At 40.9% G+C, this 27,556-nt stretch overlaps 1 protein-coding gene across 3 annotated transcripts in view; it reads left to right on the forward strand.

The window, feature by feature from the left end:
- The first annotated feature begins 1,032 nt into the window (after positions 1 to 1,032).
- Positions 1,033 to 27,556, forward strand: part of nf1a (neurofibromin 1a) — a 61,072-nt gene continuing 34,548 nt past the window's right edge. For 2 of the 3 annotated variants that reach the window (XM_058080478.2, XM_058080480.2), the window contains exons 1-29: positions 1,033 to 1,310; positions 5,544 to 5,687; positions 6,221 to 6,304; positions 7,031 to 7,221; positions 7,356 to 7,462; positions 7,684 to 7,751; positions 9,659 to 9,734; positions 10,635 to 10,792; positions 10,895 to 11,068; positions 12,552 to 12,680; positions 12,907 to 12,981; positions 13,059 to 13,190; positions 13,783 to 13,920; positions 13,997 to 14,110; positions 15,086 to 15,165; positions 16,864 to 16,987; positions 17,288 to 17,534; positions 17,600 to 17,673; positions 18,761 to 18,844; positions 18,985 to 19,371; positions 19,458 to 19,597; positions 20,394 to 20,516; positions 21,334 to 21,417; positions 21,497 to 21,613; positions 22,232 to 22,413; positions 22,489 to 22,700; positions 23,410 to 23,571; positions 24,242 to 24,339; positions 24,708 to 24,843. In XM_058080478.2, coding sequence (XP_057936461.2) covers positions 1,251 to 1,310; positions 5,544 to 5,687; positions 6,221 to 6,304; positions 7,031 to 7,221; positions 7,356 to 7,462; positions 7,684 to 7,751; positions 9,659 to 9,734; positions 10,635 to 10,792; positions 10,895 to 11,068; positions 12,552 to 12,680; positions 12,907 to 12,981; positions 13,059 to 13,190; positions 13,783 to 13,920; positions 13,997 to 14,110; positions 15,086 to 15,165; positions 16,864 to 16,987; positions 17,288 to 17,534; positions 17,600 to 17,673; positions 18,761 to 18,844; positions 18,985 to 19,371; positions 19,458 to 19,597; positions 20,394 to 20,516; positions 21,334 to 21,417; positions 21,497 to 21,613; positions 22,232 to 22,413; positions 22,489 to 22,700; positions 23,410 to 23,571; positions 24,242 to 24,339; positions 24,708 to 24,843 — 3,900 coding nt within the window. In that variant the 5' untranslated portion in view covers positions 1,033 to 1,250. The remainder of the gene's footprint in view (positions 1,311 to 5,543; positions 5,688 to 6,220; positions 6,305 to 7,030; positions 7,222 to 7,355; positions 7,463 to 7,683; positions 7,752 to 9,658; positions 9,735 to 10,634; positions 10,793 to 10,894; positions 11,069 to 12,551; positions 12,681 to 12,906; positions 12,982 to 13,058; positions 13,191 to 13,782; positions 13,921 to 13,996; positions 14,111 to 15,085; positions 15,166 to 16,863; positions 16,988 to 17,287; positions 17,535 to 17,599; positions 17,674 to 18,760; positions 18,845 to 18,984; positions 19,372 to 19,457; positions 19,598 to 20,393; positions 20,517 to 21,333; positions 21,418 to 21,496; positions 21,614 to 22,231; positions 22,414 to 22,488; positions 22,701 to 23,409; positions 23,572 to 24,241; positions 24,340 to 24,707; positions 24,844 to 27,556) is intronic. The other variant, XM_058080479.2, reaches the window with a different exon arrangement.

Here is a 27,556-nt window from a genome sequence, read left to right on the forward strand (position 1 = left end):
TGACCGCCTGCTTTTCAAGCAGTTTTTCCAGTGGGATTCATCATCTTCCTGCTTGAGCCTGCTGCTTCGTTCGCTGCCCAACTGTCCCTGCAAGGATTTCCCTGTCTCCTATTCATCAACTCTGAGCATCAATACTCCATCCGTCCATTTCCGCTTATCCTCACTTGGGTCACGGGTATGCTGGAGCCTATCCCAGCTGTCTTTAGGCGAGAGGCGAGGTACACCCTGGGCTGGTCGGAGCATCATATTTCATATTTTACTGTCACTTATGCAATTTAAGTGACTGCCTACTGTGCAGCCCTATTATTTTCTTGCCGTGCTTCTTTTATTTTGAAGGAGGCCGCTGGAAAGGAAGGGTAAAATATGGCTGTTTCCCCAGTGAAAACAGGGAGGATGGCCGCTATTAGTTATTCACATTGCAAAAAACATGTTGAATGTGATGACAAGATGGTCATTAATGTATTTCTCCTGAGTTTATTACTGATATTATTTCAGACATTTTTACCCTTTATTGACAAGCACACCACAAAGTATATTAAAAATAGAAACATGTGTTGTTTCTTCAAATTTTTGCTCTAAAATAGCCAAGCAATGTACTGATGGCTACTACCAAGTCACTTTTGGTTTAAATACCCTTTCAGTTATTTTTCTTCAGGTGTTCTTCACTGCAATTGACACAAGCTGACCTGGCAGCTGCGTGTTTTGTGGAAGCAAGGATATTTTACTCTAGAATAAAACATCAGCCAAATTTCATTTCTGCAAAAAGATAACAGTCAAATTAAAATATAATACATTTCTTGAAATAAAGAATAGACATGTAATTACTTTGTTGAGAGAAATAACTCCAAAGTCTACTAAAGAGATGCTTTTGGTTTTTTATGAATTCCACTGCTGTGTATTGATTATAAACCTTTTAATTGCTGATTTTCATTCAGGCATTGTCGCGATAAATGCAGTCATTCACATCCGGTCGACTCCCTTACGCTGGCGACTGTCTCCGGAAGTGGTATTACGTGGCGGAGTTACCTTGACGCTTCGCTCCAACGCCTCCCATCAATTCCTCTGAAGAAGACTTCCGGTGGTGTTAATGGCGGTGGCATGGTGAATCCCACGGAAAGAGAAAAAAATCGCCCCCTTTCGTCCTCTCCCATCGATTCAGGGCAGATTCATATGCGATTTTGACTTTGACAGATTGAGCCTCGTACCGTGGATTTAACAGCACAAGCATCGCGGTGTCTCTCCGCTCGGCCATGGCGGCTCACAAACCAGTGGAATGGGTCCAGGCCGTGATTACTAGATTTGATGAGCAGGTAAGATGGGGGAATTCTCCACATCGGGGCGTCTCTTCTGTCTGCTGGACTGCAAAATGAATATCGCGTCAAGCAAATGAATCCGCTATTTCAGCTAAAGAAGCATGTGACTGCTCAAATGTGTTTTCCTTGCGAAGAGGAGGCATTTGTAGCTAGCGTCGTCCCCCACCACGGATCGTCACATTTATCCGGCCAGGTTTGCACAGACTCGGCCGGTCATCGAGGCATTGAATACCTTACAAGTTGACACTTTGGCGAGGTTAAAATGAGCGCATACGTGGTGAAGTGTTGGCTAAATCCATCTTCCACATAGCCTGATCAGCAAACGTTAGCAGGCCTAGCTGTGCGTTGTAAACAAATCAAATGTGACAGGGCGTGCATACTGCTGGTAGGAAATACTCGTTTTATTCTATTTCCTGCTATTTACACACTCTTGCAAGCCCTTTTGCACGGTTTTGTTGCTTCGTTTGTTTCTAATATGCTGAATAAGTTCCATTCAGAAACATCACGTGGTAATATTTGCATAATTTAACGTGACCGAAAAGGAGTCGGAAGAAGCAGACCTAATGGTTCGCTTACGCTTACTTTCGGAGCATAATAAACCAGGAAACTGACACCGACTGAGGGTGCGTTCACGGTCCGAATCAGGAGTTTGAAAAAAAAACCAAACTTGGGTCACTTTGGTTCTGTCTGGTTTGTACAAACACTTGTATATTTTAGTCGTGGTACTCTAAGGTAATTATATACTGCAATGAGTACATTGCCAGAGGACCCCAAACCGTGTCCCGGGTGCCATGTAAAGCTAACATACGTATAATTGTACATACATTTATCACTATATTGTAACATTAAGTGAGCTTGCTGCTGGACTACCGACTACAGTTCAAGTTATGTACTTGTAGTTTAGATAAAGTAGTTACAGAATCTGAATCTTGTTAAAAATAACATAATCACCAAAATACCAATTGAAATATTTAACAATGAACAATCTGTATAAAGAGTATACATTGAGTCCTGGGTTATGGTAGCTAGTCGCAGTAGAGGTGAGCCATTTGTGTTTCAAGTACTTTCATGTACATGTATTACAAAACACATGTTTAAATGCGGGTGTCATGTTTGGGTAGAACTCTAACAGGTGAAGCAAATTTTCTTTGGTGAACTACTCGATATTAGTAGATGAGCTACTGCTAGCATGCGAGCTACCTGTTGGGGACCCCTGTGATAGCGTCACTATCTTAAAGCTGTACACACCAGGTGTTTGTTGAACATCTTCGACCTACAACTAGTGTTTTTAAGACAACCTACGAGTATTTTTATGATAACAAGAGCCCACCCAGCCTCTATTAGCTGGGACAAAGCGAGCTAGCTAGCTGATGGTGCCGCGAGTGATACCGGTGCATGTTTATCAAAATAAAGCGCAGGGTAACATTTTTAAATTGTTTTCAAACAATTGTGCCCAAATAACAAGCTTTGTATGTAGCTATATAGCATTATTATATTTAGTTTTGAAGTTAAAACAAACATGTTTAAGCATCTGATGTTAGCACAGGAGACGCTAGTTTGTGTTGCCCTTTGACTAGTTTATTAATAGATATGACTTAGATTGGGGGGAAAAAAGGTTTTATGCTTGTCAATAAAGACCCAAGTCTGCTGTGTTTAGACTTAAGCAGTCTTTGCACCCGCTGTTAGCACCCGCTGATTTATTATGGATTGGAGTTGGGCTTATCCGGATTACTCCAGTTAGGATAAAGTGGCGTTACCGCGACGTCTGGTTATTGCTACCCTAATTACCAAATAAATCCTCCTGAATTTACTTTACTCACAAAATACAGTTTTCTAAAGATGTCAGTGTGTGGACTGAAGATGCTACCGTGTGCGTATGTGTGTGCATTAGGGGCGTAGCCAGGGCTGAACTAACAATTATTTGATTCATTGGGTGATTTTAGGTGATTTTTTGATGAATCATATTTAAACAAAAAAAGTATTTCCTCTTCTTTATTCAGAAATAGAAGATTTGAGCTGAAAGAGCAAATAATTGTTAAAATAATGAAATGCAAATCAGAAAACCCGATAACAAGATTAGTTTCAACACTTGTGCATTACTGTAAATGTGGACAATAAGCAAACATGGCCGCTGTCACACACTCACTGATGCATACATTACTCAATAATATTTATGGTGATATGGTGAAATGATATTGCATTGCAATGCAAAAATGTTAGCATGTCAGCATGCTCCTGGCCAAGGCTGGCACTTTTCTTGGAGGTTATGATTCCCGCTCAGATGCTCGGATGGTGTTGATGTACCAGGCTGGTATCACCGACACCCAACATCAGGCGAGTGACCAGAGAGAGCATCGTTAGGTTTTTCCTCGCTTTAAAAGCTAGGATGTTGGGGTGACTTAAGCTGAATTTGGCGGAGCTTCACAAGGAGTGGACTGAAGCTGGACGAGATCCACTACGCACAGGCAAATCCTAGACATGGGCTACAAATGTTGCATTCCTCAAGTCGGAAGCGTCTTACCTGGGCTAAGGAGAAAAAACTGGACTGTTGCTTAGTAGTCCAAAGTCCTCCTTTCAGATGTTCATTTGGAAATCAAGGTCCCAGAGTCTGGAGGAAAAGTGGAGCGGCACGGAATCCATGTTGCGTGAAGTTTCCACAGTCAGTGATGATTTGGGGAGCCATGTCATCTGCCCGTGTTGGTCCACTCTGTTTTCTGAAGAGCAAAACCACCTACCAGGACATTTTAGAGCACTTCATGCTTCCTTACTTTCATTTGTTAAGATATGTGATTTTTTTTGCATGTCCAAGATGAAAATAGATTGTTAAAATTAGGCAAATACCATGTGGGGAAAATGTTTGACCTTCCTATTTAGGAGCAAGGCCAAGCTGCGGGGAAACAATGATCTCAGTGACCATGTTGTGGGGCACTGCACTGCGGACAGAGGAAAGGCCTGTTTCACATTGCGTGTTATTGGCATGTGATGTTCATGGCAGAACCATGGGAGTACGTGGAGCCGTGATGGTCAACTTGTATAAACCAGAGTTATCAGGACTTTTTAAGGAGGCATAGGCATTACTAAGTACTGTAGTTCAGTGGATCATTAACAATTTTGTCATTAGCCACATTTACATGAGGAGTTTTTCTCTTTCCGAAAACAATGGTATTCATGGAAAGGAATATTCCAATCTCTTGTCTACATGCGCCGCTATAATCAACCAGAATAGTCAATGGGGCATGCCCAGTAAAACGTAAACACCAACATCACGTGATACCGACTTCCTCCAGTTTTTCTTTCACTTGTTGGAATAACTCCGTATTGCCGTTTTTCCTTTGTCCAGTCTTGGCATTTAGTTTGGATTAAAAACAAACTTTCCTTAGCAGTCCAGTGCCGATTGCTGGCCTCCATTTTTAAAAGTGAAGAACGTCTTGCGCTGCGTGTTACACCATATCTCAGCATTCGCTGAAAGAACGCACCCGGGATAAATTTAAACAGGAAATGATAAAATGCTAATATTTGCTAATATTTTATAATCGAACTCAGGACATGTTTTATATAAATATATATTTTTTCTTTTTGAATGAAAAGTGTACTTGTGAACGGCGTATAGAAGGGTTTAGATTAGATGGGGTTTAGATGGCGCTAATGCACACCAAAGCTGCTTGCCAACCGCCAATAAACAACAGAAGAAGAAAAACACCAGGAAGAAGAACTCAGTCTGACAACTTTCCGTTTGAGCGGGTACAAGATACCTCAATCGGATTAGGGAAAGGAATATTCCACCCTTGGGAATCCCATGATATATTCATTGGGATTGGCACTTTTCTTTGGGAATGAGGTGTATACAAAGGTTACATTCTTTCCCTTTCAGCAAATAACACGAATGCAATTGTAATATTTGGCTCCATTAATGAAGTGTATTTGATCGATGAGTGGTTATTTATAGTCAATTTTGAAGAAGGGATTTTGGGCCCATAATGATTTACAAGTGATGAAAATATTTGAAATACATTTTAAGCCGCCTACATCTGGTCGGCTCAGTTCATGACTTTCATATTGTGATGTTTATGTACTTCCCTCATCAAATCAAGCCGGATGTACCAGTTGGATATAACTCAATTTTGAGGCTGCTTGTGTGCGTTTTTCCCCGAAACGGGTAAACGTCAAAAGCCTCAGCTTTAAAACGGTGATTCCATTCAGTTTCCCCATCTTGGTTTTCTTTCCCTGCAGCTTCCCATCAAAGTTGGACACCAGAACACCCACACTAAAATCAGCACGGAGCACAACAAAGAATGCCTGATCAACATTTCCAAATACAAGTTTTCACTCGTCATTAGTGGCCTCACAACCATCCTCAAAAATGTCAATAACATGGTAAGTTATCACGTTTCACTTCCATTATTTATGTTGCGGCCTCATTGATAATGAAATAGATCCCTGCTATTTGGAGATCATCTGCAAAAGGCAAAACAAGTATTTGATCCACCCGTGAAAATGTCTCTTTTTGACACAAGATGACGTTCTACTATATATAGACCATATAGATCAACAGATTCACATCTGTGATTAGATTCAGCTCCAGAACCCTCCACATCTCTCTTCAATTGCCATTGTTCATTTGAGACCAGGTTCAGTAGATCCAGCCGCATTTTTAGTTTTACCTTCTTTGATCTACACTTCTACTAATGTGGTTGCTATCCCAAACAAAACACTGGAAAGAGTATGGATCAAATATTGTGCTACTACTGAGACTGCTGCCCCCGTCACCCGGATAAGTGGGGTGACAGATATATATTTATATATCTTCTTTTCTGTGTTTCTCCACAGGGAGAACTTGACTATAAAAAAAGGTTTGAGGTTGAGAGCCACTGCTGTACTAATTGACTGCTTTTGTTTCCATATGGTAGCGTATATTTGGGGAAGCATCGGAGAAAAACCTCTACCTCTCACAGCTCATCATTCTGGACACATTGGAGAAGTGCCTGGCTGGGGTGAGTTTTTTTTGGTTCCTTTGTCTTGTGCCATTAGACAAGTTTTACAGGGTAACCCATTTAAGTCGGCCCTGGTTATTATATTCACGACCTCTCTGTCAACCAACTCATGGAAGAAAAAAAACCACGGGAATAGCGGCATACCCGGTAGTATCGGCAAAAAAAATACACTTCAAGACCTGAGAATACAATACAATAAACGGGATGAGTGATAATATTCACAGGATAAATGACGACGATGATGATGGATGGGTTTGCTTGAGACATTGTGATGAGCTGGTATCGCGGCGACGGGGATCTGACTAATTCTGAGCCTGGCGATGTCATAATATGCAAAGCAGATGCGTAAATTTACTCCCATCACAAACGCTGGGTCATTATGATTTTTCTCATTGATCGCTAATCAAGCGACAACCTTTTGAAATAGTGTAAAAAAAACTATGGCGCCTACAGGGTAAAGTTGTCATCAATGTAAACTGCTTTTGTTGACATAAAATGTTGACGCGCCGCTTGTGTCAACATGATTTGTAGTATTTAAAGTAGTAAAACCAATTGACAAATAAAAAAAATCAAAATTATTTTTACGTCTGTGGCCAAAATGACAAATAAATGTGCAAGCAAAGGTTATGTCAACAACCGCTTATGTTGATGTCGCGTGTCTTGTGGACAGATCTCGACACAACATACGCAATTCCTGAAAACGAATCTAATGTCTTTCTTTGGTAGCAATCCAAAGACTGCCTGCGCCTGGATGAGACCATGCTGGTGAAGCAGCTTCTGCCGGAGATCTGCCATTTTATCCACACGTACCGCGAGGGCCACCAGCATGTAGCCGAACTCCGAACCTCTGCCTCGGCGGTTCTCTTCTCTCTTAGCTGCAACAACTTCAACGCTGTTTTCAGCCGCATTTCCACCAGGTAGCCTGCCGCTATTTGCTATTAATCACTCCCACCCTTGTCAGACGGTGCAACGACTGGATACGCTACACATTTACTTTTTACTATAACCGCCTGCACACAGGATACTTTGTAATTCATGTTTGTTCCCGTAGGCTCCAGGAGCTGACGGTTTGCTTGGAGGATAATGTGGATGTTCACGACATAGAGCTGATGCAGTACATCAATGTAGACTCCTCCAAGTTGAAGAAGCTACTACAAGGTTATACTTTTTAGCGCTTGAAAGATATCTGATTTTTCCGGACTACAAGTTGCACTGCGCCTCATCTTTAGGTGTTGATAAAACGAAGAAATACGACTTGTATATGTTTATCATATGCTACATGACATGACAACTTGTACTCCGGAAAATATGCTATGCATGACTTTGCTGTTGGTTGCATCCCAAATGGTTAAATTTGTTCTATTTGTGTTGGCTTTCAGAAACCGTTCTCAAGTTTAAAGCCCTTAAAAAGCCTGCCCAGCTGGCAGTCATCAACAGTTTAGAAAAGGTGAGTTCAATGTTTTAATGTAGTAAGCTTTTCTATTAGTGTAAGCGCATCTTTTGTGTATGCAGTTGTCATTGTCACCGAATGCAGCAATGTAGTATACACCAAATTATTGACACTCATAGCCATTCAATTGAAATCGGGTACAGAGTTGCAATTTATTTGTTGTGCTGGGTGAGGATAATTGGTCAAGATGCTTGTGCATTAAGTTTTTAAAATTAAAAAATAATTCAAAATAGCCTGGAACTTATTTCAATTAAAGCAATGTACAGTAAAGTCTCGTTATATCGATATCGGTTAAAACGAATTACTACTTATTACGATACTATTTTCATTTCCCGGCAAATTTCTAGTCTTTTATGATATAATTAGCTCCGTTAGTACGATACACGGTTATTATGATAATCCGGTTACTACGATGCCCTTTTCATCTCCCGCCAGCCAATTTGGTCTGCTTATATCGATACAAAAGCAGCTTAAATCAATCTTTGCTTAAGGATTTCAATACCAAAAAAGAACACGGCGAACGGCTGCTTCCAGTCAACTTTATTTTTCACACTTCCACCACCAGAGTGCAGCACACACAGCGGAAAACACCCGTCCCTCGCGCCTACCCCTCCGGGTGGCTACACCTTCCCTATCGATAGTTCCGGGGTGAATTATGTCCCGGTAACCGGTAATCACTACAGCGTAAGTTCATTTTTATTTACTGTAGTACAAAATGTATTGTAGTACAAAAGCATGCTAGATACGCAATCCATGAACTCAAGGAGAAAATTACATGCCATATCAAAGATCCGCCCACTTTTAATGCAGTTCGGCGCAGGATCGGATATATGGATAGTCCGGTTATATCGGTATTTTTTCCGACTCCCGAGAATATCGATATAACGAGACTTTACTGTATATTTGGAATAAAGTAAATACGTACTCTTTCCATTTAAAAGGTTGTTTCCAACAGTGCTATGCTGTGGTTTATGTTTGCTGAAATGACACAAAAGACAAGGTCGCTAATTATGAGGCCTTGATAAATTGACATATAAGTGTATGCGTCTGCGTCATCCGTTATTCTTTGTGTGGTACACCGGCTGGATGACGAGGGGTCACTCTGAACGTGTCTATGTGCATTAGCTCGTTATGAAATGAACACAGAAGTGAGCATCTCCTAGCCTCGCAGCGGGGCTACACGAGTGCTAGCACTTTGCAAGAAGACGTGAATAGGAATGAAGGCACAACGGCGACAGGTTGAAAACCGAATGCCACACTTCCAGTGTCAACGCTTACTGATGCTAGGGTTAGGGTTAAGGTTAGGATGATCTATGGAGTAAATATTGGAGGAAACAATGGAATATGGTGCACTGTCATATCCATTATTTTAGCCAGCTCAAATATGAACCTCCCATGATAGTTTAACAATACATACTGTAACTGTGTGTAAGTTTTATTGAATTGATCATCTATACAATGTAGCGTCGCAGAGTGCTGTGCTGTACAGCAATTGTAAAAAAGGCTGGAAAGCACATGGTTAGAGCTCACATTTGGTTAATATTCTGCATTATACGTTGGTAGTGTATTGTCTGTTTTCATCCACCTATTGTGTTGCTGTGTGTAGGAGTAGGGATTGTGTGTGGCGTGGTGACGCGTGATTGGTAGTTAATATGGTCTGCCACACACAGGTACACTACTCTTGAGTACCATCTAGTGGCTCAAATGTGACATGAGACAAGGATCTTTGAATGATAATTGTTGTTGTTGATAATTGAAATAATTATTTTTTTTTAAAAAAGCCAAAATGATCGAATATCGGTCGATAATTGTGCCAATTTTTTTTATTTCTGCGCCGCTTGTTCATCTGTGTGGATGTTCTTATTCTTACTCTTCTGACAGTTGTTCTTCTGACTTATTGCCAGGCATTTTGGAACTGGGTAGAGAATTATCCAGATGAATTCACCATGCTCTACCAACGTCCTCAAGCGGATATGGCAGGTATAAAGACAACAGATTGTTTAGTAAATAACCATAGTAGAATGATTTCTGAATGAAGTATGTTAATTGGGGAGTACCCCAGGGTAGCTATGGATCCAGATGTAGGTTACCACCATGGGCGTGTGACTAAGGAGTGAATGAATAATGGCTTCACTTCATTGTGAAGCGCTATTTAAACTCTGATCCGTTATTATTAATCTCAATATAATTAAATAGGGAAGACACGTCACAGAAACGGTCTCTTCCATTTAAACATCTCCACCCACCACGGGCAAGACTAAAGGATCTGCACAGGACTGGAACGGCCTACAAGACCAGCAACTGTGAGCTGTCTGAGAAGGAGACTGGCACAGTAAATTGGAAGTGGAAGAAATAGTAAACGGCCCTTGCTCTGTAACACTATTTAAGATTTATCCTCGTTGGGAAAGGATGATTGTGGGAAGGGTCCGAGACCGGCCCAGTATTACAATGATTCAAACGGAGTTGGGAGCACAGTCGCCAAGAAAAGCATCAGTAACACATTTTGTTCTAATGGATTGAGATCCTCCAAGGTCCCAATGCTGGAGAAAACACATGTGCACACCCGTCTGAAGCTCAGCAATGAACACCTGAATGATTCCGACAAAGCCTGGGAGAGTGTGGACAGTTGGAGGCAGAGAGATGCTGAATGTGAGCCCATGGAGGGACACCATCCCTACTGTCAAACATGGAGGTGGAACCATTCTGCTTCGGACGTTTGCCTGACCAAAATTCTCCAAGGAACATCTGACTTCTGTGCTTGCCACAAAGGGTTTTTCCACAAAGTCCACCTACGTATAGATTTCAATGAGTGATATCACATTCCACACTACGCGACGGGGATATTGCTGCCTTTTCAATGCGTTTGTGTCGTCTTTGCAGAAGCCGCCGAGAAGCTGTTTGACCTCGTGGACAACTTTGCAGAGAGTGCCAAGAGGAAGGCTGCAGTGTGGCCACTTCAGATCATCCTCCTCATCCTCTGCCCAGAGATCACTCACACCATCTCCAAAGACAGCGTGGAAGATAGCAAAGCAAACAAGGTGGACGTGGGAGTGGTATTCAAGGGCAGCAGTGACGGGGACCATTGAAAAGTTGTACCCGAGTCTCCAGACTGACTGACTGCTGTCCTGTTGTGTCTGCAGAAACTGTTCTTGGACAGTCTTCGCAAGGCTTTAGCCGGTCAGGGTGGCAGCAAGCAGCTGATGGAGAGTGCGGCCATCGCTTGCGTCAAGCTGTGTAAAGCTTCCACTTACATCAACTGGGAGGATCACTCAACCATTTTTCTACTGGTCCAATCGATTGTCATGGATCTCAAGGTCTGAATGCACTCATTTTATTCTCTAGTTGCTGCTCATGACTGCTGGATAACATACACCTAATGTCACATTCTCCGACAAAAGTCAATGCAAATGGTCATGTTATGATTTAGCGTATTTCAAACATGCTTCATAATTTGTCATGTTTACAATTAGACATTACATGTTGGCACTCGTCTGAGAAGGAGTAAGAAGAAGCGGCTCCTGCAGTAGACTCCTACCCCTTCTCCACGTCTCAGCAATTATTGATACATTTAACCTGCAACAATCTGGCTATGACCAGCAACTCATCAAGTCCTGCACCCCCGTGTTCTTACTGCTGAAAGGTTTCATCCAAATACATGCTGGCCTGATTTTATCGACATAAAATCGACATGCTCTATTTATTCCATTTATGTTGTAGTATGACCACCATCGTTCTTAGAACAGCAGATATGTGCTTAGGGCACCATTCTTATTACTACACCAGCTTAAATTAAATTTAGTATTCTTCAATGAATAGTTTCCTCTACTACAGGGATTTTCAAAGTGTGGGCTACAGCCCCTTTGTGGGCCGTGGGGGTACTGCAGGTGGGCCATGAGCGGTCATTAAAAATATGATTCATTTTTGCAAATGTTATTCTTAAAATTACCGTATTTTCCGAAAGGCCAAAAATGCATAATCAGGTAGAAAAAAACATACATAAGTTGCATTGGAGTAAGTAAGTAAGTTGCATTTTTTGCGGGTAATTTATTTTCCAAACTACTTGACCAAAACAGACATTAGGTCCTCTTGGAAGGCAAGTTGTAACAATAAAAGAATAGAGAACAGGCTGAATAGGTGTAAGATATGCTAACACAATGCTTATTCAGCTACACTAAAAATAAACATGAACACAAAAGGTGGCCAGTGTTTATGGAACATAAACACTTTTTTCATTTACAAGTCGCAGGAACAGCCAACCTATGGAAAAAAAAAAAGTGTGACTTATAGTCCGGAAAATACGGTATTTTTATTGTAAAATATTTATTGCACGATTTAAAAAAAATGTATTTATAGGCCCAAGTAATAACCTATTGAGTGTTATTGACCTGTCACAGTATTTAAGGAACCCCCTTGTGGACCACGAGAGGGCTTTAAAAATATGATTTTCATGATTGGAACGTAGCTCTCTGGTCATCGTGCCAGGGGGTCATTAACGGAGGAGCACGTAGTACGTATGTAGTGGTGGGAAAAATGAATTCTGTTTTGTGTGTACACCACAGATTAAAAGTTTGGGCTTCCTTTATCCCTGTGCTTTCATTTCAATCCTGAATCTTTATAATAATAATAATAATGATGATAATAATAATAGTTAAGTGCCCTGAGATGGCAGCATTTTGCTTATGTACTGTTTATAGGACAAAGGTGGGCCGCAGACATTTTTTAGATTTTCAAGTGGGTCCTGAGTTGGTAAAGTTTGGGATTGTGTATCATTGAACCTGATACTCTTCATCCCACAAGGCTTTGCTGTTCAACCCAGCGAAACCCTTCTGGCGGGGGGCAGGCAGCCAGAATGCGGACGTGGAGCTGATGATGGACTGTTTTGTCTCCTGTTTCCGCATCAATCCTCACAACAACCACCACTTCAAGGTAGACTACAATAAAGTTGGGATCATGACTTATTTGAATCTTAATCTCAGTCAGTGCCAGCGAATGCATGTATAATTTCAGTTTGCTTTTACAACAATGAGTTGAAAATAATATTTCACACGTATGGGGAGTTCCCTCAAGCAAAGCTATGCTATGCTTCAAGCCGTATTTGTTTGCCGTTAGTTCTAATGATGGAAGTCTGATGTCCGCCTTGCTCTACTTGAAGGTCTGTTTAGCTTCCTCTTCGCCCTCCACCTTCCACTTTGTCCTGGTCAACTCCCTGCACAGAATAATTACCAATGTAAGTTTATAAATATTATATATATATACACTATATTTGGCTTCTTGAATGACATGAGTTCATTTTTCTTCTTTCAGTCTCATCTGGACTGGTGGCCCAAGATCGATGCTGTGTACTGCTACTCTGGGGAGCTCCGTTTTATGTTCTCGGACACCCTCAACCGGGTCATCCAAGGCGCTGGCACCCACGCTCCTCAACGAATGACGCCAGTGAGTGTACACTTGCTACAACTCGCGAGACAAACTGGAACACGTGCACCCGCAACGTCACTGTATTCCCATCTCTCCTCCTCCACAATAGAAGATTCCCGAATAACTCCAAACGAATCCACAATATCTCAATTGAATTCATGTGATCACTCCTCCCATGAGCACCCATGTTGAGACAGAAATGACATGCTATCATGTGAATAAGATGCTGCTGTATATTATGTATTATGTCATACATTGTAGCCTTTGAGTTTGGCCTACACATGATCCGCTTTGGGGTGCATCACCATGTTCACGCTAAAGAGATAGCTGCCACGATGCTCAGCATGCCGAACGAGGAAATAGTGCATAAGTCTGATAATAAGTCATAATAATGCATAAGTCATTTACGAGAAAACGAGAAATATCACATTTTAATCTTGTGACACCCCTAATAAGTACATAATCTTCCGTTACTTTCACATAATGTTGCGCAGGATGAATAATTTATGGAAGTGCGATGTAACCACAAAACATCATAACACAAGGACCGCCTGTATTTCCTTTAGGTCAACTTTTAGCATCATATGTCACGTCTTATTTTGTCTCTCAGAGTCTGACTTTCAAAGGCAAGATGACAACCAGCCTTAAGTTCAAAGAGAAAGCTACAGAACTGGACACTCGAAGTTACAAGTGCCTCCTCCTTGCGCTCGTCAAGCTCATCCATGCTGACCCCAAACTCATGTTGCATGTGAGTCGGCCTCCATATTCTCCATATTCCAGCCTTTTTTGTCTCACCTGGCTAATTTTTCTGTATTGTCCCGTAGAACCCAGTGAAGCAAGCTCCAGAGATGCAGAGCACCACGGCCGAGCTCATCATTGGCCTGGTGCAACTCGTGCCTCTGACCAACACCACGCAGCTCTCACAGGAAGCCATGGAGGTGCGAGGCTGGGTTCATTTTTACATTACCGGTCATCACACTGCAACTGCATTATTACCAGCTATGAAGAGTAGCGTTCAAAGACACTTCGGAACTTGTGTTGAAATCACATGTTGAGTCTAGATGTATTCTCTGGGATTTCCCGGCAGTATCAAATCGTACTTCCGCAGTAATATATGGGAATTTCTCTTGGAAATCAATAACGTATGTTACACCCGCAAACGTAATACAAATCTGCAGCTTTGAATGGAATAGTCCCGCAAATGTAATAAAATTTGCCTACTGCAAATGTAATACTGAATTTCCTGCAAATGTAATAACTATTACATTTGCAGGAAATTATTACATATGTGGGAAAGTGAAAATCTGTAAATAACTTCCCGCAAATGTAATATGAGACAAAATAATGATCTTTGTGGTTGTTCTCGTTGTTTGTTCTTTCTTCTTTTAATGAGGGCAAAGGTGTGGATGTCATTTTGGGGATTTTAACAAGATAATTCTTTTTTTTTGTGGAAAAAATATTATTTTTTATAATATTATACATTAAAGAAATCTTTAATTATTAAATTATAATTTATTTTAAATTAAAAAAGATAACATAATTGTGATAATTGCAATTGTTTTAATAAAATGTTATTACTATTATTATTATTATATTATTTCTTTTGATTATTTCTTCCCCATATACACACAAAATCACACATACAATAATATACTGGAACTAAAACGCACATGTACGACCACAAATAAAATGTAATAATTATAATAGTAATAGTAATGTAATAGTTATTACATTTGCAGGCAATTCAGTATTACGTAAATTTTATTACGTTTGTGGGAAATTTGCAGGGATTATTACATTCAAAGCTGCAGATTTGTAGTACGTTTGTGGTTTATTACGTTTGCAAGTGTAACAAACGTATCTATAATTTACAGCACTCATATATGCCTGGTAAAGTCCCTGTCCCTGTGTAGGCTCTTTTAGTGCTGCACCAACCAGAGACCATTGAGCAGTGGAATCCTGATGCTCCTATCGAGACTTTCTGGGATATCAGGTACTTTGCATTTATTGCATAATAAATGGGGAATCTCTGTGACATGTCCCATCCTGGTCATACATTGTGTTTAGAATCTGTTCAAGAGCTGCCCTAAAAGCATACATTGTATTTTTTAAATTTTTATACACAGGTGCTAAAACGGTTATCATATACGTACCTATACAGCATATTTTTTTATTTTACGTAAATAGTAGAAATGATCTGATCGATCGGCCACCAATAGGTATCAGCCAATATCAGTGAAAAAGCCCGTCATTGTAATGTATTACCTAGTTATAATTTTAGCAATATTACTGAAGTATTTCAATTAAGATTTTGTGTTTTGGCACAAAATTCCATAAAAATAAAAAGGCATTGTTTTTGGAAAAATGTGGATGTTTTTTAGCTTTCAGATGTACCGAATTGACCGCAGTGTTGGATGTAAACAAAACTCATCCCAGTACTAAAATGTGCTGCCAAACATAGAATACATACTTATTGAGATAACTGGACAGTAAAAAGTCAACAGGATTGCAGTCTTGATACTAGTCTTTCAATACCGAAATTGCAGCCTTGCATATCAGCCGATACTGATATTGATCCGATATCAATACAAATCATACATACTTTAATTATGTATTTTGTAGGGTGTAATGTTAGAAAAGGCTTCATCAGAAAAATAGGCAGCAATAGTAAATATGAGCAAAAACTCACCGGTTTACTTCTTGATGCAGGTGCGGTATCGTTGTATCCACAATGTACACTACCGCTCAAAAGTTTAGGATCACTTGGAAATGTTTTTGGCCAGTCTGTTGACACTGGTGTTTGACGGCTACTATTTAGTGCAGCTGCCAGGTCTTTGTCTTAAACTACACACTCTCAGATATTTGTGCAGCGTTTTTCTGTACTTGTTAGACCCAGTTTGTGCTGCTCTCTGAAGGGAGTAATTAACAGCATTTTTTAGATGTCTTTTCTAATCATCTATTAGCCTTATAAAATGATGAACTTGGATTAGCAGCCATACCAGGAGATTGATGCAGAGGACTGACAGTTGTTGATAGTAGGCCTCTATGCAAAAATATACATCCTTCTTTCTAAATCATCTCATTCATTTTCATTGTTGGAGAAATAGAAAAAATTGTATGTGAAATGCATGAAAATGTGTTTTTCTTTGGGAAAACAAAGAAATTTCCAAGTGATCCCAAACTTTTGAGCGGTAGTGTATGACAGTGAGGCATAATACGGCGAGAGTCCAAGTGCTCAATGAAGCAATTAAACCCAACATTACCCATCACCAGCAGTCCCATGTGACGCCGATTCATGTTCCTGATGAGATTGGTGGTGTTAAACTTTTCAGTTCTGTGCCACATGAGAACCATGTGCATAGCAAGTTTTACACTCAGCTGCCGCATCTTTGATATCAGTCGCGGGCACATTAGCAAACACTGTTGTTGTGATCACATGGACTCTATCGGGTCGCTGCTGGAAAGACGCGTTAGAGCGGAGTCTGGAATCGACTTCTTATACCAGAGTTTTATGCCGGCCAATGTAAACAGATATTGTTTTGTTGCTGATATCAGCCTGATACCGGTATCGGACTAGGATCACTACTTGATACAGATACTTGGGGGTCATTATTGAGCAGAAATGTATATCATGATCTTATCCGCATGGTCAACAGACATGACATTGAAAATCAATTTCTTCTTCCATAAGTTCACAGGTGCTGTTTCTCATCTGCCGCAAGCTGATTGGCCAGCAAATGGTCAACGGAACCGAAGTTCTCAAGTGGCTGAGAGAGATCCTCATTTGCAGGAATAAGTTTCTCCTCAAGAACAAGGTACCAACACCAAAGTACACGCAGACAGAGAATGGAATGTGATTGGTTTTTTGAAATGTGGTAAGCCAGTTAGTGACATTGTTGGCAAACGGCGGCTTCACGACGGTTGCTGTTATTTGCTGTTTATCGATTCGCGATTGAAATGTTTCACGGCGCTTAACTCCGCCTCCTCCTTGCACGGTGGTAGCTATAGGCCCAAAAACAAGTCTTCCCCTGAAAGAGGTTGATTTTCCAAAATCAGCAGGTGATGATCCACCCACCCTGTGATGATCCATGATGATAGCCTTTGTGCTTCTGCAGGAGTGCGCCACCATGGGCGGAGGCATCCCAATCTGCCGGCAAGCGCAGACCAAGCTCGAAGTATGTCTGTACATGTTCCTGTGGAGCCCGGACACCGAGGCAGTGTTAGTGGCCATGTCATGTTTCCGCCACCTCTGTGAGGAGGCCGACATCCGCAGTGCTGCCGACGAGGTGTCCGTCCAGACCATCCTGCCCAACTACGCCACTTTCAGTGAACTTGCCTCCATCAGCAACATGATGGGAACAGGTCAGTCGAGTCGAGCTGATCTTTCACATCTTTTCTCTAATAGATGCGTACGTTCTTTTGTTTAGGTCGCTCCACGTTGCAAAAGCGAGTAATGGCCTTGCTTAGGAGGATCGAGCATCCCACACCAGGAAACATTGAGGTGAACGTCATGTTGTCCCTGTTAACATTTTGTTCTATACATATGGAAGCAAATTGTATGAATTTTTCCCCAAGAAGCATCTTCAAACATAAAATATAAGTCACTGAAAAGGCGATTCAAATTGGGACTTTACATTGGTCACAAGGCGTCAATTGTTAGACTTGATCGCCAAAACAACAGGCTTTTATTGCGGCTTTAATTTCTCACAACAATAACAACCTACGGTACTGATGATGATAATAACACGGGCTACTATTGCAGCCATAACCCACGACAAGATAAAACTCCATTCTGAATCTCTGATGTCATTTCCTGTCCACCACCCATTGTGCTTCCCTACTAGCACCGGAGAAACGCGTATACTGCGACACTCACGAGCACAAGTCTTATTTGTCATAAATGACTTTTCTCATATGATTATATCTACTATATTAGGTAATATCGATGTAAAGGTAACTGTAGGGGTGTCATTTCATGTCTACAGGTTTCTAATAATGTTATGTACATTTAGGAAATTGTAAACACATTTCCATGCCATAACTCCAAAAATATTTCATTATGAAGAAGGAATCTTATTTTGTGGAACTTCATTTATCTTGATATGGTCTGGAACAACTACCCACTACATATGGGGAAAATAAAGCTAACAAAATATGATCTATATTAGCTAATATTTTATATATATATAAATGTTAGCTAATATTAAAACATAATATGACAATATTCATTTTGGTGTGTCTTCTACTCTGTTTACTTGCTTTTATTCAACTCCATTCTTCTGTAAAGTGTCTTTGAGTATTTTGAAAATGTATTATTATTATTTATTATTAATGTTACCAAAAATATGTTGAAAATGCATACAATCCCTCACACGTTCTCCTGTATGATCGGTACCGGTTAAATGATAATACATGGAGTCGGGCTGGAGTTTCTCTTGGTGGCTTGACTGCTAAAGCTGTAATGAAGAAATCAATATGAATTACATATATTTTACATTTGAATTTCTTTTAAAAATATGTATGTGTCAAAATGTAAATATGAGTCCAGCACTGTTAATAATCTTTGTTTGTGATGCTTCCATGCTCAGGCTTGGGAGGACACGTATGCAAAATGGGACCAGGCGACAAGACAGATTCTCAATTTCCCCAAAAACAAGGCAGACGATGGGCAGGTAGCTATTCTACTGAGGGCATTGAACTCAAGTGACATGTCGCAATAATGGCGGCAGATTTGGCACACAAAGCTGCTAAAATGAGTTCAGCACTTCCGGTAAAACTTCCCAGGCTGATTGTCTCTGTGGTCCCTAAACAGCAGGAGTGGATCAACATGACGGGCTTCCTCTGTGCCCTGGGTGGGGTGTGTCTCCAGCAACGCAGCACCCCCGGCCCCGCCACCTATAGTCCACCGATGAGCTCCATGAGCGAACGCAAGCACTCGATGATCTCCATGGGCCCGTGTGAGATCTCCAACCCTTTGGCCTCGGCGTCCTGCTCATCATCGGCCGCCAGTGAGACGCCGGTCAGCCGCTTTCTTGACCGGCTCCTGGCCTTACTGGTGTGTGGCCACGACCGAGTCGGCCTCCATGTCCGGACCAACGTCAAAGACTTGCTGGGGCTGGAGCTTAGCCCCGCCCTTTACCCCATGCTCTTCAACAAGCTGCGGAACAGTATTGGCAAATATTTTGAGACACAGGGACCGGTGAGTGATATCATAAACCCCAAAGTTGCTACTATTAATTAGTAAGTGCAAAAATGGCAAACTAGAAGTGACCGCTTTCTTTCCAGGTTCCAATCAACGACACAAACACGCAATTTGTGGAGCAGACCATCGCCATCATGAAGAACCTGCTTGATAACCACACAGAGGGCAGTTCGGAACACCTGGGACAGGCTAGCATTGAGACCATGATGCTCAACCTGGTCAGGTCGGGATAATCTTGGTCACTACAGTCACATTTTACAGTGGTGCTCAGTAGGGGTGTGTATTGGCAAGAATCTGGCGATACCATACGTATCGCGATACTAGGCTCACGATACCATATATAACACAATACTGTTAATAAGGCCATATATTTTTTTTTTAGTTAAAGATGATTTCCTGGGAAAAACTGAATTACACCAGCAATATGCACTTACTAAACACATTTTTATCCCATTAGAACAGTATGTTATGCTGTATCACAAACTTAAAGTGTAGCATTTGGATAAATAAAGTTTTAAATTTACAAAAAAACCCCATAAAAAACAAATAAATGAAATGATGTCTCAAGATCCTGCTCAAATGTTGACATTCTATTAGCTGTGAAAAAATGTATACAGTATACAGTCCCTGACTTATCCACCATCAGAAGAGTAACTAACATCAGTAAAAAGTCCTTTTAGGATGCTTGAAATAAGCATTATTTAACTAAATAGTCATATCAATTTGAAAAAGAAAATATCTGAAATATCACAGTACTACTTTTGTAGTATACAAAAGGACCTTGGCACTGCTTTCAGAAATCAGAAATCAACCTTTGCCGTGTCTGCACTTGAATAAATACCATATACAGTCTATGATAAATGCAGAAAAATATCCATATCATACTTTTTCATGTCGACACAGTATCGTGGAACGAAGTAGTGCGATATATATCGCCGACTTGATATTTTCTTACACCCCTAGTGCTCAGGGCTGCGGATGTCTTTGCAGTTTATTCATCTGGCGTGTTTCTTCTTCAGGTATGTACGCATTCTTGGCAACATGGTCCATGCTATCCAAATCAAAACCAAGTTGTGCCAGCTGGTGGAAGTCATGATGGAGAGGCGTGATGATCTTTCTTTTTGCCAGGAGATGAAGTTCAGGTAATTTCTTTCACATTTGCGCGCACATAATCTATTATTACTGTGAATCCCTGCGTATTTGCAATTATCAACCCAAACGCTTGCCTTATTCACAGTGCGACCCAAAGCAACACAACAGTTAATACATGTGGAAGACAGAACTGTACCACACACACCGTGGGTGTTGGAAAAACACACAGTGATGTAGCCCTTTATTCTTGTCACTTATACACAAGTACAAGCGGAATAGTGCTAGGTTTCGCTGGTCTTGCAACTTGTGCAACTTCCGGGGGTGTCTGTGTGCCGGTATCTGCTACTCCCCCCTCACTTCAGTACCACTTAAAAGTTACAATGTCATCATCAACTTGTAAAGAACTGAGAAAGACTGACCGCAAATCACATGACAGCCACAAGAGGGTGCCCTAGGGGTGTGTACCAGTATCTGCTGCTACTATCATTTTGGAGTGAGATCGAGAGTCCGGTTTGGTTTTACGAGTACTAGAACTCAAATCCACCCTCAAATGCCACTTATAGTCCAGTGCGACTTTATTTCAATTTCATTTTATCCACATTTTAAAGCTGGAACGCCCCCACATCCCTGATAGTTTACCCAGCATGCCTTGCGGATGGTAAATGAGTCTAAAATCTTATTTTGTTTTTATACCAGCATAGTCTAGTGCAATTACATTGTGTTCCACATGTTGCATATATATTTTTGGTTGCACCGTGAGTGAGGGGGGCGTTTGGTTGGTTGACCTCCTGTTGGTTTGTGTTGTGGAAAGATTACACTTCCTCAGGCGGGAAAATGATGACACCATTATTGTTGTATTGTTTTCAGGAACAAGATGGTGGAATACCTCACAGACTGGGTGATGGGAACCTCCAATCAAGCAGCTGATGATGACATCAAGTGTTTGACGAGGTACACACGCAATTTCCGTGTTTGAGTGTTTGACAAGGATATGTTACATCGCTCCTGTTTTCCTCTGTGTCGTTTCCAGGGACCTGGACCAAGCCAGTATGGAGGCAGTTGTGTCTCTGCTTGCTGGTCTTCCTCTACAACCTGAGGAGGGTGATGGGGTGGAGCTGATGGAGGCCAAATCCCAGCTCTTTCTCAAGTTAGACGACACTTCCTACATTTGTAGTTTGTTGTTGAGATCTTTTTAATCATTTGATAGGCAATCAATTGATAGGCAAGATCATACCTTTGTTTAACCTTCCTCTTGTGTTAGCTTTCTGGTATCATCTCTTATGTTAAATCAGCTATAAAATCAAATTCATCAAATTAGCTTCTCATGTCTTGGTTACCTTCTTAGGCTTCCTCATCCATGAAAATGTTGCTTTTAATATTTTGGTGTGGGCATGGAGGCCTTTTTGGCTGATTAAAAGTACATTCTTCAATTTATATTTGATGAATTTGGTGCATGTATTGGAGCTATATGAATACAAAATCAACAGAATAAAATAATCCAGATCAATATCTTTATCAAACAGCTTAAATTGTTACCGGGTAGAATCGGTGTCCAGGTAGCAGGGTATCAAACTGTCAACTATTTCTGGCTGCATTTACATTACATTACAAGCAGATGTCGACTTCCATCTTTATGCTATTTTGTGCTTATTTTGTCATTCTAATGAAGGCATAAAGTGTGAATTGAACAGAAACTACTACTCTTTGCATGGAGTTCTGCATTTGGAAAGAGGTAACTGTTCTAAAAACCTTTGTTTCTGTGCAGGTACTTCACCCTGTTCATGAATCTGCTAAACGATTGCAGTGAGGTAGAGGATGAAGGCCAGGCAGTGGGGGGTTGCAAGAGGGGGATGTCACGACGCCTCGCCTCGCTCCGCCACTGTACTGTCCTGGCCATGTCCAACCTCCTCAATGCTAACGTAGACAGCGGCCTGATGCACTCCATTGGTACTCTAACTTCCTGTATCATGTTACATTTCACTTTCCTTTCACCCCTAATGATTGATTCCCGCTAATACGCAGGTCTAGGTTACCATAAGGATCTCCAAACCCGAGCCACATTCATGGAAGTGCTGACCAAGATCTTGCAGCAGGGTACAGAGTTTGACACCCTGGCCGAGACGGTGTTGGCTGACCGCTTTGAGAGGCTGGTTGAGCTGGTCACCATGATGGGAGACCAGGGAGAACTGCCGATCGCCATGGCGCTGGCTAATGTTGTTCCAGGATCCCAGTGGGTGAGAATCTGCATGATTGGATATTCTTGGCCGTGTAGTAGGAGGCCTGTCGGGTAAAAAAAAAATTGTAATTGAATCTAGGGAGTACAGACTAAATCATTAGAAAGGTCAGAGAAGAAATGGTCACACTAAAAAGATGCTTTGATGATAATAGATTGTCCTTGAACCTAAATAAAACTAAAATCATGCTGTTTGCTAACAGCAGAAAGGACACGCACCAGCAAATACAAATAGACGGTGTAGACATTGAAAGGGTAATGAAAATACATTTATGGGGATCATAATAGATGAAAATATGAGCTGGAAACCTCATATTACAAATATACAACATAAGGTGGCCAGAAATATTTCAATATCGAACAAAGCAAAATTTGTTCTCAATCAGAAATCACTCCACACTCTTTATTGCTCTCTGGTTCTACCATATCTTACTTATTGTGTGGAAATATGGGCTAATCACTATAAAAGCAATCTTCACTGGCTAAATGTACTGCAAAAAAAGAGTAGTGAGGATAATTCATACTAACTCCTTATTTGTAAAATGACAAATACTTCAACTTGCTGATATAGTTCATCTTCAAACAGCTCAAATAATGCATAAGGCTAAAAATAAGCAATTAGCTTTTACTGTATAAATAAAAGCTATTTTTTGGTATTTTGCCTTTTATGCACTGCTATTATTCTGACCTGTATTCATTTCTATTTCAAGGATGAGCTGGCCCGGGTCCTGGTGACGCTGTTCGACTCTCGTCACCTCCTTTACCAGCTGCTGTGGAACATGTTCTCCAAAGAGGTGGAGCTTGCGGACTCCATGCAGACCCTCTTCAGGGGAAACAGCTTGGCCAGCAAAATAATGACCTTTTGCTTTAAGGTAGGGAAACACAAAAACTCCAGACCACATGTCTTAGAGAGAACCTTTACCCCTTAGATGCACGAGTGACTGGACCCTCCACTCTTCCATAAGTGGCTCCAAAATCACCCATACTACAATCAATGCCTTTTTATGACAATTTTGCCATTTTGGTTAGGAATAATCACTTGTATGATATTTAGTATTATATTTAGGACCACACAAGAATGATTTCATGTTAGAAACATCTTCATTTTTCACTTTTTTACATCTTTGAAAAAGAAAATGACCCCGTACAACAATAGAAAATGGGAGGATCCATTGTGTGTTGCATAAAGGTAAGTTAAAAATGTCAATGGCATGATATCAAAAATATGATTTTTGAGGAATACCTGGAATATGAGATGATAACAATATTTAATTACAAAGATATTTCAAGAAAACAACCTGACCGGGTCATTTTTGACCCACTTAGATACATTTGTGCTATGAACGTAACCTATAAAATCACTCTACCCTCAGTTCGGTATATGGTATCATCCATTAAACAGCACAGCCTGACTGTGGCATTCATAGTGCTGATTGGTTTGGAACTTCTATTGGTGGGAGGTCATTTATATTCAGAAATAGAACTGTAATAAAAAATATTTTCACTGCGATATTACCGCTATTTATTGTGTTTGTATGCTAGGTCTATGGAGCAGCATACCTGCAGAAGTTGCTGGATCCTTTATTAAAAGGGGTCATCACCACCCCAGACCACATCAGCTTTGAGGTGGACCCCACAAGGTATGAACCCCCTTAGGTCTGGTGCTTTTTCCTACTTTTCTACAAGTGTGTGGTGAGTTCCGAGTTCATCTGATCTGCAAACCCCCTTAATCATTCAGCCCCAGTTGGGTGACATCCACAAAAACACACATTTGTCCTCTCTATCCACATGAGCGGCGCTTCAAAACACACTCACCGACTCATGTGCTTTTTTCCAATTGAAAACCAGACACAGGTACCACAGCCGACTTGGTTAGGTATCAAAACATTCTCCAGCTACGTTACTGCAGTCCTTAATCTCCATGGGACCCTATGCCAACCTGAAAGTCAAGTCAAGACGGTTGTTAATGCCCCCCCATCCCACCCCCCGCCCCTTTCTTACCTCCCAGGCTGGAACAAGATGAGAACTTAGAAGAAAACCAGAGAAACCTGCTGCAGATCACCGAACGCTTCTTCCATGCCATCACCGGCTCATCCAGCGAGTTCCCTCCACAGCTTCGCAGCGTCTGCCACTGTCTCTACCAGGTAGACCCCCAAACGTCACGCCCCCATACATTCTAACCCAGCTCTGACCTGTCAGCGTCACTCCTACGTTTCAGGCACCTAGCTTTCCGTTCTCTACAGCTTCTCTTGAGCTGATCTGCAGCCTCTTTTCCTTCTTCATGATTATACCCCAATTAAGCTTTTGTCCCACAAGGCAAGCAATTGAAGCTTTACATGAAACAATAAGGGCCTTATGTTCTTGATTTTTGCCATCATGATAGCCGTTTGCCAGTTTTGACTCATCTAGGAATTTGTCATCTTCACAGTGCAGCAAACGTCACAGAGCGAGATAGTAAAACTAAGTGAACATTTGATTTGTAATCTTGGCTAGAGCATTAGCATTAATCATTAATCAGCCTAGCATTAATCAAAGTCTAATGTAGATCTAAAAATGACCGACTGGCTGCACTTGACATGATTTGACTGTTTTAGTAATGAAACGGTATCATGAAAGTATGATGAAAGTATGTATTAAACCTATTGTCATTTGCTTTTAATGATGGCAAAAACTGCTTAGATGAGGTCCACTGAAGTCCAGTTACTAGAGAGACTAGTACGGGGGTAAGGTTGCGGTCAAAACTAGCATTTGCAAGAAAATATGTGTGCGTATTAGTGTACAGTTGTGCATAATTGTATTTCAATTCTTTTATTATGAAGCTAGTGAAGACGAAGACAGGCGTGACACTGGATGGTACAACCTGTTCACATATATCCAAGTCAAACACATACAGTACATAACCCCCTCTAATCGACTATATGGCAGAGGTGTCAACCTGTGGCCTGGGGGCCATTTGCGGCCTGCATCTCACTTTTTATTGGCTCACTTGGAATATTCTGTTCACAACATTAAACACATCAAACATTATGAAATATGATCAGAAAAGCGAAAGGACGTAAATATCGAATGTTAGAACAAAATAACAGCTGATGTCACATGAAGGCTCGACAAAGTGCATTTTTTTTTGTATGTAAGTAATTGTTTTCTTTGACAGTAAAGTGTGTAGCTTTATTCCGCTCCATCAGACTTTCGATGCTTCATTTTGACATCAACACAAACTCGGCCATTTGTGCTTCTCCATTGTGCCGGGGCCACCTTTTATGTTAGGTTTATTTGAACGGAGACACAGAATGTAAAAAAAACATTAAATAAAGGCTATACTGTAAATCAAGGATAGATACACGACCGCTCAAAAGTTTGGGATCACTTGCAAATTTCTTCATTTTCAAATTTCAAGACATTTTCATGCATTTCAAACATTTTTTTTCCATTTCACAAACAAATAAAATGAATGAGATGATTTAGAAAGAAGGATGTATATTTTTGCATAGAGGCCTACTATCAACAACTGTCAGTCCTCTGCATCAATCTCCTGGTATGGCTGCTAATCCAAGTTCATCATTTTATAAGGCTAATAGATGAGTAGAAAAGCCATCTAAAAATCTCTTACCATGCTGTTAACTACTCCCTTCAGAGAGCAGCACAAACTGGGTCTAACAAGGACAGAAAAACGCTGCACAAATATCTGAGAGTGTGTAGTTTAAGACAAAGACCTGGCAGCTGTACTAAATAGTAGCCGTCAAACACCAGTGTCAGTATCAACAGTGAAGCGGCCACTTCGGGATGCTGGACTTCATGGCAGGACTGCCAAGAAAAAGCCAGATCTCAGACTGGACAAAAAAAAATGTCTAAGTCATCCCAAACTTTTGAGCGGTAGTGTAAGTACATGGAAAAACAAACCAAACCTGGCTGAAGACCCTTCAGCCAGGTCACCAGGGTTGCCCCCCCACCTCCGGAGGTTAATTTGGTCAGAGAAACACCGTCAAAAGTTCATTGGCAAAATTCAAGTTTATGTATCTTCTGGAGATCTTCTGGACCATCATAGGCACTAAGGCTTTTCTAGGAGACTGTGCTCCCAACTCCCTTGACATCATGAACCTGCTGCTTGGCTTGATGACCAGTGAGCTATGTTCCAATCATAAATTATATAAGGTTCCTAAAATATTGTGACAGGTCAATAACACTCAATAGGTTATTACTTAGGGCTATAAATATTTTTTAAATAAATAATTTATTTAAGTAAATAAATATTTTACAATAAATATTTTTACAAAATAACATTTGCAAAAATGAATCATCTTTTTAATGACCTCTCATGGCCCACCTGCAGTACCGAATCGCTGATCTAGACTATGACTCTTTGTGCTCTACATGGTGTTGAATCCAAGTGTTGACATCATGTCAATAACCGTACACATGTACATGCGTGCATATATTTCTTGCCTTTTTGACTGCAACCTTACGCCTGAGACTGGACTCACTGAAGACACCCTTCCCATCGTAGGATGTGCTCAAGAAGTTCCCTCATTTGTATGAGCAGTCAGAACCTACACATTTCATCCAAGGCTGTGATCACATCCGACACACCAGCACATGAAAAAACGTCAACTTGAAGTCCTATTGGATGTTTTAAAGAAGTCATTTTCTAACCATTGATGCCATTAGGATTATATAAAGATCAACAATAGGCCTCCAGGTTCTTTGACTTTTAGTTCAAATGATTGTAGAAGAAGAAGCTGATAACTGGCAGCAATGTTTCAACTTTACATCAACATATGTTCCGATCAGCTCCACCCCCGCTGAATCATTCAGATCAAGCACGTCTGCCGCGTGTGGGACTTCCTGTCCTTGTGGGAG

Source organism: Doryrhamphus excisus, linkage group LG8 (genome assembly GCF_037039965.1).
Source record: "Doryrhamphus excisus strain RoL-2023G ecotype Guam linkage group LG8, RoL_Dexc_Guam_v1.1, whole genome shotgun sequence".
Lineage (NCBI taxonomy): Eukaryota > Metazoa > Chordata > Actinopteri > Syngnathiformes > Syngnathidae > Doryrhamphus > Doryrhamphus excisus.